The following is an 11614-nucleotide window of genomic DNA, read 5'->3' as shown; positions in this document are numbered from 1 at the left end:
GGTTTGGCAGTTTTTGCTAAAAGTCCTTTTTTAAGCCATATGCTTTGTCAGACAACAGCTTCACTCATATTAGCCTGGAGCATTAGCAACTTATGCAGTTTAAGTCTCTGCACCCCAACCCCAAGTTCTAGCAGTAATCACAAAGTGGGTGTTGTCCTGGCCTGCAAATGAAATCATCTATCTACTCTCCAAATCAAAGTATATACTTTACAACTTCAACACATTTTATATGACAAAAATGCTTTATTTTTTACTGTATCCCAAAGCCATCTGGTGGGTGGATCAGAAGTTGGAAGTATATCACAATATTATTATGAATTTGGATTACTTTTGATTAATGATTATTAGAACAAGGATTAATGAGAAGATTTGGAGAGAATCCCTTACACAAACAAGTGCATGTCAACTGGATCCTGCGTGTGCCTCAGACAGGCCAGAAGAGTTTTTAGAGCGTGTGAAGCAACTTGGTGTTTGTGAGCAGAGCTGGAACCATGTCGTGGGAAATACTGAAGAGTAAGATTTGGTCTTTACCATCTCCACACTTTGGGGATGCTCAGGCGGGGATCAAACTGTCGCTAGCCCTGTTCCAGAGCCCACCATGCTCTAGCACTGTTTACTTTGGCAGCTCTACCAAGATCCCCAGTACAGTGAGTGTCATTTGTCACGGTGTGGGGGTAAAGACAGCTACAGTATACTGCGAGGACTGGACAGTAGGGATTTAATGATCTGAATACCGATTATCTTCCCAACCATTTAATCCAAACAGGATGCAGAACAAGCTGCCATCCTGCATAGCGTGGGATCACGGTGACTGAAAGGAAGAGAATGTTTTTGGTGACTGAGAGCAAGACTGAAATAATCACCACCCTGGAAAAGGTTGCATATCAGTTATGTATTATAAACATAGCTGTTTGCTTAATATGTACATATTAAAAATATAAACATTATACATGTTTCATGAGCCAAACACTGATTTGACACTTCCCAAATAGTCTGGATAATCAAGACTCTCCTGCAGTGGTTCTGGATTTGTATAGGATGGTTTGGATAGGGATGGTCCTGCCTCAGGCAGGGGGTTGGACTGGATGACCCCTTCTCTCTCCCTCTTTTTCAACTCAAGTCACCCCTTGATAGACTTATGCCTGAAAATGTCAGCCCTTAGTTTTTTGCTGCTTGGTTTTGTTTTGTTTTCACAGAAACACAGCGTGATGCTCCGCTTGCAAAGGCCCCAGGAAGCCCAGATCAGGTCGGAAGGCATGTAACACTGCACCTTCCTATTTGCAACCTGTCTGGCCACGAGTGTTTGCATCCCGCCCGGGGCTACTGCTGTGTGACAGGCTCTCAGCTGCCGGCCCCTGGCTGAGGATCGCTGCTGTCCTGCACCGACAAGCCCATCCGATGCCCACGCGCCTGCCGGTGCGGGCCAGCCGGGCGCATTTGGGGGCTGCGCGACAAGGGGAAGCGGGGGGCGGCGCAGCGGGGCGGGTGCCAGGAAGCGAGGGGGGACAAGGGCAGGGGGCGGAGGCAGGACCGGAGCGTGCCGCGGGAAGGCGGCGCTTGCCGCAGCCCGCGCGGCTGCCCCCCCCCCCGATTTCCCCCCCCATTGCCCCCCCGCCTGCTTTGCACCCCCATTGCCCCCCCCCCCCCGACCAGGATCCTAAACCCACTGCATCTCTAACCCCGGGGATGCCTCCCTCACTGCCCGGGATGCAGCTTGCCCAGCCCTGGCCCTGATGCCATCTCCACCATGGTTCTGCTCAGCAGCTTCTTGCACCTGCAGGGCAGGCGCTGCGGGCCCTTTGCAGCCCTGGGGCTGGGCAGGGCCCCCCACCGCAGGCTCCGGGCGTGCGGGGCTGGCTGCAGGCCCCTGCGGGTGCTGGTGGACATGGACGGGGTGCTCGCCGACTTCGAAGGAGGATTCCTAAAGAAGTTCAGGGCCAGGTACCCAGACACCCCCTACATTACCCTGGAGGACCGCAGGGGCTTCTGGGTGTCGGAGCAGTATGGGCGCCTGAGACCTGAGCTGAGTGTGAGTTCGTGGCTTCTTGCCCCCCGCCGCTATCGTCCTCCCGGTGTTCCTGACGCCTAGACTGTAAGCTCTGTCGGGCAGGGACGGAGGTTCGCCGTTTGTCTGTACAGCGCCTGGCACCGTGTTTGGGGTTCGTATGATACCGGGGCGGGAGGGGGAGATGTTGGGACGCCGTTTTCTATGTTACTTTTTCCTCCAGGACCCAAGCAGTACCTCTGTGCCGGTCCATCCTGTACCTACGGTTTGGATCTGTTAAAGCAATTGGTTGTAAGAATCCACTAGCGTTTGAACCAAGTTTTCCTTCAGTGGAGAGCAATGCCGTCTAGTTTAACGCAGGGAAAAACACAGGGGCTGCCTTCATCACTAGATGCACCGTTTTACTCCTCAGCAACAAGAGCAGGGGCATAAAGCTTCAGCAAGGTTGAAAGCTGGCCAAAGTGATCCGTGTTTCAAAATGGAGCTATTTGAAACATAAACATCGTGAGAGCTTCGAAACATTAATTTTGGCTGCCTTGATCATTGGACACACAAAGCCATTATAGTGCCTGAAAAGGCAGCGGGACAGAGTGTGTGCGCGCGGGGAGGGGGGAGAGGGGGGGGAATGATAATTACTGGGCACATCTCCACGGTTGTAATGCACCTTAGATACTGTGTATTTAGTTTAGTACTTGTTTAATAAAGTACTAACTAAATGCGCAGTAACTAGAGTTACTGTCCAGTAGCACCAGCACATGGTTATTTTGTGATGCTTACTGCACATTAGCCTAATAACACTGTACAGTAGACTATTAGCATGGTTTTTAACCACCAGACTACTGTGCAGTGTTATTAGGGTAATGAGCAGTAAGCATCTCATGTAGACAAGCCCACTGTGTTTTAAGCTGTGCCTGTTTTGTGTGTCTGCGCTATCCTACAATAAGTGGAAGCTAAACCACAGTAGGTTGGCATCTGTTTCATGGTATAAGCTGCGCTGGGTTAAAAATTTAACTTGCTGCAGAATAGGAGTGAACACATGAAAAGGTTAGGAAGGATTGGCTGAGAGAGCTGTAATGAGTGGTAAGTCCCCTCTTCTGAAAGCAGCATCATTTTGTCTGTCTGCATCCTTTCTCCTTTAAACCTAAAGCTAGAAACACTACTTGTATTGTTTATGTGGCCTCATATCTGCAGAAACTTGGTTCCTGCCCAAACTGTTAATGGTCTTATTTTGAAGTTTACAGTCATATTCCCAGAGAAAGCTTGACCTGGGCCAAAGGTGTTTAAAACAAAGAAAAACACTCCTGTCTCTGATGGCACACATGATTGCAGAGCAGGGGACCAATGTAGGCCCTAGGTGGTCTTTGCTCAGTGAAACCCATGCTGAATGCAAAGGGCTGAAGGAACAAGGAGAGGGTTTGTGTTGTCTTTATAGCTGAAAAGCCACCCTGGAACTGGTGAGACAATAGAAGAAAGCCACCTCTGTTATGACAAGGCTGATCCTAAGAGTATGGCAAGGGTGATGTGTATATATTGCAAAATAATGCATGATTTCTCCTATATCTCAAAACAGTGAAGCCCTGTCTCACATTCCGGAGAACCTAGGCTTTCAGGGTCTGGATGGTATTGGATTACTGTGTACCGATCACATTAACACGTCATCCCTGTGAAACCCCCAAACTCTTGGGGTGAAAGTCCAACTTTGCCCACATCAATGGCAAACCTCCTTCTGACCTCACTAGAGCCAAGATTTCACCCCTAGTTTCAGTTTGCATCCAGCCAACAGGGGAGAAGAGTCTCACTCTGCGCGATTTGTCGGAAACAGCTTTCCTTTGTGGCACCTCTCCTCCAGATAGTCTTGACCCTGAAAGAGTTTCAACCTTGTCTGTCCAGGAAGGAATGGACTCTCCAGCGTCTTGAGACTTAAACCTCTCTTGGTCAAAGCACTAGGTCCCGTACGTTGGATACAACCTGCCTGGGCATTGGTGATCTGGCAGGGCTTTTTCCCCAGTCAGGGCTCGTATTCAGTCCCCTCCAACCCAGCCGCAAGACCTCTTTTGACTTCATTGGGAGCAGAATTCAACGTTAAGCCTCCAGGACAGAAAAGTACTTAAGCATGTGCAGACAGTTAAGTACCTGCTTAAATGCTTCATTGGATCAGGGCCTCTCTCCTCAAATGCCTGCTGCAGAAATATGTTTTATTCTTTATTTTTATTTTAAATTTCCCACTGGTACAATCCAGTGTAATTTAAGCTGCAATGTATTGGATTGTACTTCAGCCATCTGGTACCGTGACTGCTCTTCTCACATACGAAGAATTCTCTGCAGCTCCTAAGTGTTTGCGCTGCAGCACATTTTATTTTCTTAACCTGCTTTAAGATGTAGGAGAAGGCTTTTTTTTTTCAAACCACAAATGCTGCACGCATGTATTCCAGCCCCTGCAGCTAAAGGGAGTGGTGAGATTTGCTTTGCACTGCTTGCTCCTTTGAACTCGGTGTGTGCAGTCCTTTCCCATTCCAGGTGTTTATCTGTAAGACGATGGACTTGGCTTTGGCATTCTTCTGTACTGAGTGACGAACGCACAGGGCAGTAGGGGGAACAGGGCTGGGTGCAGAGCAGGCTCTCTTGGACAGCTGCACCCCCGTCACCCGCATGTCAGGAGGCAGGAGTGGCCCACATGAGCATCAGGCAAAACCTTGGTTCTGGAGCCCCCAGTATAGCTGCTTCAAGGTATGCTGTAGGGCACTGCTTGCTGAGAGCAAGGGAGAGCTGGGAGGCAGAACATGCCTCTTAGAGTCTGACTCTGCCTTCTGGATGGCTCCAGGGACACTGGAGCATTGCTTGGGGTTTGTGGCAGAGCCACGACTGAGCCCTGAAGCAGAATTCAACCTTCTCTTGCTCCTTCCATGTTTAGCCCATTATGGAAAAGTCCAATATCTTGCCTTTGTTCCCTTTCACCATAGGGTCTAGGTGAAAGCAAAACAGCTCAGTAACAATCTGGATACACTCATCCATGAGGATGAAGGCAGGGGTATGGCTCAAGTAAACTGCAGTATTCTTCACACCCCATAAGGGGCCAAAGAGAGCAGAGGGAGAGCAGTGGATCAGGTAGCTCCTACACAAGCCTTGATTATGAGAGCTTAAAGCTACCATTGTCCCTCCAGCCGAGGGGAGAAGGAGAGGATGTCGAGATCAGCACAGATCCTTCAGGGCATAGCTGCCTTCCCAGTCCGCCAAGGCTGCTACTACATCATTAGAAAGGGTTGTGACATGGTGACACAATCACTCCCTCTGTCTGCAGCTCAGCTTGCTGCCGTTGCAACTATCTCAGCCCCTCTCGACAGCTAAGCTTGGATCGCTGTGCACAGGCCATCCTGACTGCTCAATGTTGGGCTTGGTTTGTGTGTTCCCAGCCAGGTGCCTGAATCCTGTTCAGCATAGAGCCAAATGGCTCTGGAACAGGTGTGAGTCTGGGGCTTGGCGCAGCACATTGCAAACATCCTCTGAGTTTAACAACTCCAGTGAGTAGGGACGAGGAGACCTCCAGACAAAGTAAGCCCCAACAAAGGGCAAGCCAGAAGTGTTGCAATAGAAGCTTCCCCCTTTTATGAGCATAAAGGCACCAAAGGCTGCTTTCCTGGGCAGCTAGGGGCTGCAAGCAATTCAAGGCAGTGCAAAGAATTGCAGGTGCGCTAGACACTCAAGTTGCCCATTACAGGCAGCACATGAACTCTGTTCTTCCTTGTCCCAGGTTCTTGGTTCTGTGTGATCTCTGTATGTTGCCTTCCTTAGTCCTCTCTTCATACCAAGCAGTTTTCCCCAGTGGTGTTAGCCCTGCTGATCAAGATGTCTAATATTTCACATCCCTCCTCTGTGAGACACTGCCCCACCATGCGCCAGTAGCCTGATAGACCTTGCTCAGGGCTCCCGGTGGTTGGAAAGTCGATGCTCCTCTTGCAACCACATCCTACAGGGGGAATTTTGGATGCTACTGGACATTCTCTCATAGGGATTGGACACGTCACACGTTTATACCAGTGTAATCAGTCTTTATGACAGCATAAACAAGGAGCGGACAGATGAGGGACAACCCTATGCTGCTTCAACATACTTGAATCTGGTGTGGCATCATCCTGGGAAAAATCAGGTGTAAAACTATACCAGTATAAGTTCCTTTGCTGCATGTGTCTGCAGCTCTCCCAGAATAGCCTTTTTACAGGCAAATAAACTGTTGCTTGCTCCACCAAACAGCCAATTGCTGTAATAGCATCTACTGTGAGCTGCTACCCTACTAGAACTGGTTGTCTGCCCACTCTGGACACTGATATAATTGACACTGGTGTACAAAACCAATATACATTATGTGGGTGTTAATGCATCTTGTGTCTGAGACCAAGAGAGACTCAGGTTATGAAGCTCAGCTGCTGCTGCTGACTTTTACTGAATGGGGGGAAACTAAGCCCTGGCCTAGCCCCTCTATTCTTTATCTTGTGATAGCCCTTAGAAACCTCAACTTGGACCAGGGCTTCCCTGAGCTCGGCGCTGTACAGACACTAGACAAAAATTAAGTCACTGCCCCAAAGAACTTACACATGAAATATAAGGAAGATTTAATGCGAGAGACAACAGAGGGGAGCCCAAGAAAACAATGAAGCAATACATGTCATGCTTGTCACTGCTTGCCATGGAAGGCACTGATTTCGGCCTACCCTACCCAGCCTCTGCAATACTTAAATCAAATGAAGGGGTTTTTGTGAGGCAAAAAAAAGGAGGGACAAAATGTCAGGAGGCACCATCCAGTAACCAGCTTATGTTCCCTTTTGCAGGAGAAAGCAATAAGCATATGGGAGTCGAAGAATTTCTTCATCGAGCTGGATCCACTCCCAGGCGCTGTGGAAGCTGTGAAGCAGATGGCCAATATGGAGAAGTAGGTACACAGCTGCACGGTGGGGAGGGGGAGCTGGTTGCAGCAGTGGGAGCAGCTCCTGGAGTCCTGGCTGATTGATCCTGAGGGCTTGTCTGCACTGCTTCCATGCTGGGCTGGTCCTTGGGAACAAGGCAATGGCATGCCAGTCAGGCTGCCTCATTTCTGGGAGTTGGTAGTAATGTGTGGTGCCCACTTCATGGTGGCATTCTTGGACAGGGCTCAGGGGCACAGTAGACACAGCCCAAGATGAACATACCAGGATCTCCATGCGGAGTGTGCTCCAATCTGGTTAATCCTGGTTGACAACCCCTTTGTTCCTCCAATTGTGGGGTTTTGTTCGTAGGCCAAGGCTGCGCTGCTTTCAGCTGTTGGGAGAGTACCTTTCAGGAGCCAAACACACACACACAACTCAGGGCAGAGTATTGAGTGCACACGCACAACTCAGGGCAGAGTGTTGAGTGTACACACACAAACACACACACACTACTCAGGGCAGAGTGTTGAGCACGCACTAGGCTGCTGGACAGCTTGGCAGCCGTGGTGCTACGGATCAATACAGCGGGGGGTTACACAGTTCATTTTGCCACTCAATCATGTTCTCCCTCTGTGTTTTTTGGCAGCACTGATGTGTTCATCTGTACAAGTCCAATCAAGATGTACCATTATTGCCCTTACGAGAAGGTAACCAATGAGCTCTGGGATAAGGTGGGGAGGGTAAGCTCAGAGGAGGGGGTGGGTAGAGCAGGAAGGTGGTGACTGGCATGCAAATCTCCTGCTCTGTAACAGCCGGCAGGGAACCTGCAGCTGGAACAGGGGTTGTAGGAGAGAGAATTTTGGAGGGTGACATTAGTAAGCTTTTGGGAAGCTCTGTGTGCTCAGAGCAGTGTGCAGTAGCACTGAGCACCCTGCAACATGTATCCAGGATGCTCTGGGGAGCATGCCCAACCCACTTGCTCCTCCTGCACAAGCACCAAATCCTGCATGAGGCAGTGGAGCTACCTTAGTGAGGCACTGCATCTGCAACGATATGCCCTTCGGAGAGAGCACAGAAGGGTGCCGAGCCTGAGCTCTGGACTCTTGCAACAAGATTCCAGGTGTCCTTGCATTTGGACTCAAATGTGTGTGTAAAATACCAGCCCTCACTTAAGGATAAAACAGGTAATAGATTGCTGCAAGCAGGAGTGAGATAAAATCTAAGGAAAACATGCAAGGTTTATACAAAAGGACACGTGAGCAGGGTTAAATACATATGGCTCCAAGGAGGGTGCTGTATTGTGGCTGCCTTCCAATGCTGATCCTTGTTGCCAGGGGACAAGGGCTGTGCAGGCTGCAGTGGGAAGCTCCCGGTCCACCCTGGGCTGCTGCTCTAACCACTCTGCCCTTTCATTTCCAGTATGCATGGGTGGAGAAGCATTTTGGCCAAGAATTTCTGGAGCAGATTGTTCTCACCCGTGATAAAACTGTGGTCTCTGCTGACCTCCTCATAGATGACAGACCGGATATAACAGGTAAGGGAGATTCCATCCGATTATGATCACTGTGGGCTGTGTCTAGGGGAAGGCAGGGGGTTTTCCTTATTTCTCCTGGTTGAGACTGAATGTGTCAGGGACCTCAGGGCAATGTGCTGCCAGCTTGATAATGATGCTATTGGGGCTGATATTATTGAGCAAGAGCTACTGAAACCTCCTGGCATCAAGTGCCAGTTAGAACTGGAGACTGGGACTGGAATTTCCCAGCATCTGGGAAGAGGTTGGTTTAACCCAAGGTAAAGAGGGTCTGGCGGGGACACTTACATCCAGAGCTGATCCTCTCGCAAGCCAGGGTGAGTAGGATCAGCCTAGTGGATGGAGCACTGAGCTGGGATTCAGGAGGTCGGGGTGCAGTGCTTGGCCACTTCGTACGAGTTCTTTTATCATGCTCATCTGCACAGTATCTGAGCACCTTATTATAGAGGCAGTGGGACTAATGCTGCTTGTGACCTTGCTCACTCAGCCCCTGCTCCCATGTGTGGGCTCAGACAAGTCATTTAATCTCCCCATAACCTCCATTTTCCCCTAGCTGTGAATGGATGTAGTCCTTCCCTCCACATACAGGTGGAGTAGGGTTAGGGATAAACACCTCTGGTAACTGAGAGTCATGCATGTCTGTGTGGAGGGCCGCAACAGTAATCAGAGAGGCAGGGTGTGTTCAGCCACTGCTAATGAAATCCTAGACCCATGAAAGTCCAGTTCCAGCTTAAAGACCCTGTGCAGGGCACTGAACCTCCTAGCTAGGTCACGGTGGAGCCTGGAGACCCTTGTCTGAGTTACTCTGCTCTTCCCATCTTTCAGGTGCCGAGCCAAACCCCAGCTGGGAGCACATCCTCTTCACAGCTTGTCACAACAAGCACCTGCGGCTGAAACCCCCCAGCAGGAGGCTTCACTCATGGACCGACGACTGGCGGGCAGTCCTGGACAGCAAACGGGCAGCGCGCAACCAGTTAATTTAAAGCAGGAGCGGCCTGTGGTTGTACATCATCAGGCTGCCCTTGGTTCCACCCAAGGCACTCTGTGGCATCCAGCTGGAAGCTGAAAACCACACAGAGACACCAGCCCCCGCTGAAGCAGTCCATGAGAAGAGATGCCCTGCCTCAACCCTGTGGGAGGGGATGGTTGCTGCCACCTGGGTCCCTGTGAATAGGACCGAACAACAATTGTATTTGATAAGCTAAAAGCCACTGAGCCACGTGCAGCTGTTGTGGAAGGGGAAGGCCCTTGGAGGGACACTGAGCCCCTGTTTTTTGGTTATTGGGTGTGCTCCTCACACCTGCTTCTGTGATATCTGTGGTGTCTGCTGTGAGGTCCACTGTGTGGCTGACTGAGGCACCCACTGCTCAGCCTGTGACCTGGAGTCCCACGGACTTGCTTAGCTGTGCCAATGAGCTGAAATCCCCTCCGCCTACACTGCTGCTGGGGCCCGGACCAGCAGCCAGCTCGGTCTAGCACTTACCCCAGGCCTGTCCTCCAGAATGCGGGGGAACAGTTTTTCCCTCTCTCACCTCCCCACGAGACTGGCTTTTCACTCCTTGGCTTGCCTGCTGTCACCCCTCCAAGGAGACCATCCCCAAGCAGCATATGGAGTGGATGGTTTCTCTTCAGAGCTGTGAACGGGCGACTGGGGCTGCCTCCCAGGACCCTTGTTATTAAAGAAGGTCCTTAGGGTTTGGGTGGTGACTCCCTGCCAGCCAAGACTCTGCCTAGCCCACCGATAGATGCCAAGGGAACGCCCTCCTCAGAGGGTTACTGTGCAGCCTTGCCAGCTCTCTGCCCTCCTAGAGGGGTAGAAACATCTGGAAACATGCAGCACAGAAGACTGACAATGGCAGACATCCAGGAAGGATCAGCCTTCAAAGCTGGCAGGCTGTACGTAGACCCCATGTTCTGGCTCAGCTGTGATCTGTGTGGCATCTGACAGCTACATCCATGTCAGGGCCAGGGACCCATATGATCAGACTGGAGGGAGACTGGCCTAGCAGTGATAGGCCCAGGATGACGGCTCTGGAGGAAAGGTATAAACAGTGACAGCTTCAGGATCTGGGGGACGGGGTGACCCTGAAACTTCAATCCATCTTACTGCACTGCATGGAAGTAGCCTGACCTCAGCATGACCTGTTTTCCTGCACAGCCCGTCCTTATTGCACATGACAGTCATGCCCAGCCTTCAATTGCCCTGCAGTCTGGGTTGGTGAAAAACCAAGCTCCTACGACAGGCGGTGATATGACTCCAGGCACTGGGGACCTGCTGCAACCACTGCTGCTCCAGAGGCCTAAAACTGGTTTGGACATGACCCCAGAAGCACCCTCGTAACAAAGGGGTCTACAGACAACCTGTACATTTGCCAATGGCCACCCTGGGGCTGAGGAAAGCAATCAGAGCTCCATCCTTGGTCAAGATTACGCACATCCTCATTCATGCTAGGGGGGAAGCTAATCTATCCCAAGATTGATTTCCTCAGGAGACAGAGGTTCCCCAAGCCCTTCACTAGCTTGAAGTCACCTATGGGCTACTACTTCCCTTTCCTCCTGTGAATTTTGAGGCTCTTCTTCCCACTCAGTGCCTGACAAGACACTGGCAGTTCGCGCGGCGTGCTCCATTACTGGGAAACACCAGGACAGCTGTTAACTCCAGATGGCAGCCCCTTGAGACGGCCCGGCCCATTTTATAATGACTGGCGTATCTCTTGCAGATGTTCTGCACAGAAGGGTTCATCATAGCCCACAGGCCAGTAAGTGTCTCTGTCAGCCTATTAAGCCTTCCATTACCAAAGCATGGTGTGTGTGAGCATTAAACCGCATGGTCCAAAGCATCTCCCCTGTTTTTGCCCCATACCCGAAGAGATCTCATGGGAAAACTCAGGCTTCAACCCCTTGCTATCTGAAAGGTTGATCATGGATTAAGAAGAGGGTCAGAGACATGGGGCACTTGCCTGCCAGTGGCACAAACTGTACGGTGGCTGAAGGTTCATGCTTTCCAGCCCGGGGCAAGGATGCAATTAATGCTCTGACTCTCACATGCTTTAACATTGGCACCATTGAGCCTGGGTATTTTGGCAGCTGCCAGGAGGAAAGGGAGTTGGACGAGGGAGGAGGGCATAACAAATCCTCCGTCAATGGCGCCGGGAAAGAGCTATGTCTTCCGTGTTTGAT

At 50.8% G+C, this 11614-nt stretch overlaps 1 protein-coding gene across 4 annotated transcripts in view; it reads left to right on the top strand.

The window, feature by feature from the left end:
- The first annotated feature begins 1601 nt into the window (after nucleotides 1-1601).
- Nucleotides 1602-11614, top strand: part of NT5M (5',3'-nucleotidase, mitochondrial) — a 20827-nt gene continuing 10814 nt past the window's right edge. For 3 of the 4 annotated variants that reach the window (XR_003094174.1, XR_003094173.1, XR_003094172.1), the window contains exons 1-5: nucleotides 1602-2029; nucleotides 6829-6929; nucleotides 7550-7610; nucleotides 8323-8437; nucleotides 9260-11193. Coding sequence is in view for 1 of the 4 variants with exons in the window: in XM_025204591.1 (XP_025060376.1) it covers nucleotides 1748-2029; nucleotides 6829-6929; nucleotides 7550-7610; nucleotides 8323-8437; nucleotides 9260-9417 (717 nt within the window). In the remaining 3 variants the exon portion in view is untranslated. Of the gene's footprint in view, nucleotides 2030-6828; nucleotides 6930-7549; nucleotides 7611-8322; nucleotides 8438-9259; nucleotides 11587-11614 lie in introns of those variants that run through there. The other variant, XM_025204591.1, reaches the window with a different exon arrangement.

The sequence above is a fragment of the Alligator sinensis genome, unplaced genomic scaffold (assembly GCF_000455745.1).
Source record: "Alligator sinensis unplaced genomic scaffold, ASM45574v1 scaffold402_1, whole genome shotgun sequence".
Lineage (NCBI taxonomy): Eukaryota > Metazoa > Chordata > Crocodylia > Alligatoridae > Alligator > Alligator sinensis.
The sequence above is the reverse complement of the archived record's forward strand: the minus strand, read 5'-3'. Positions and strand labels throughout refer to the sequence as shown.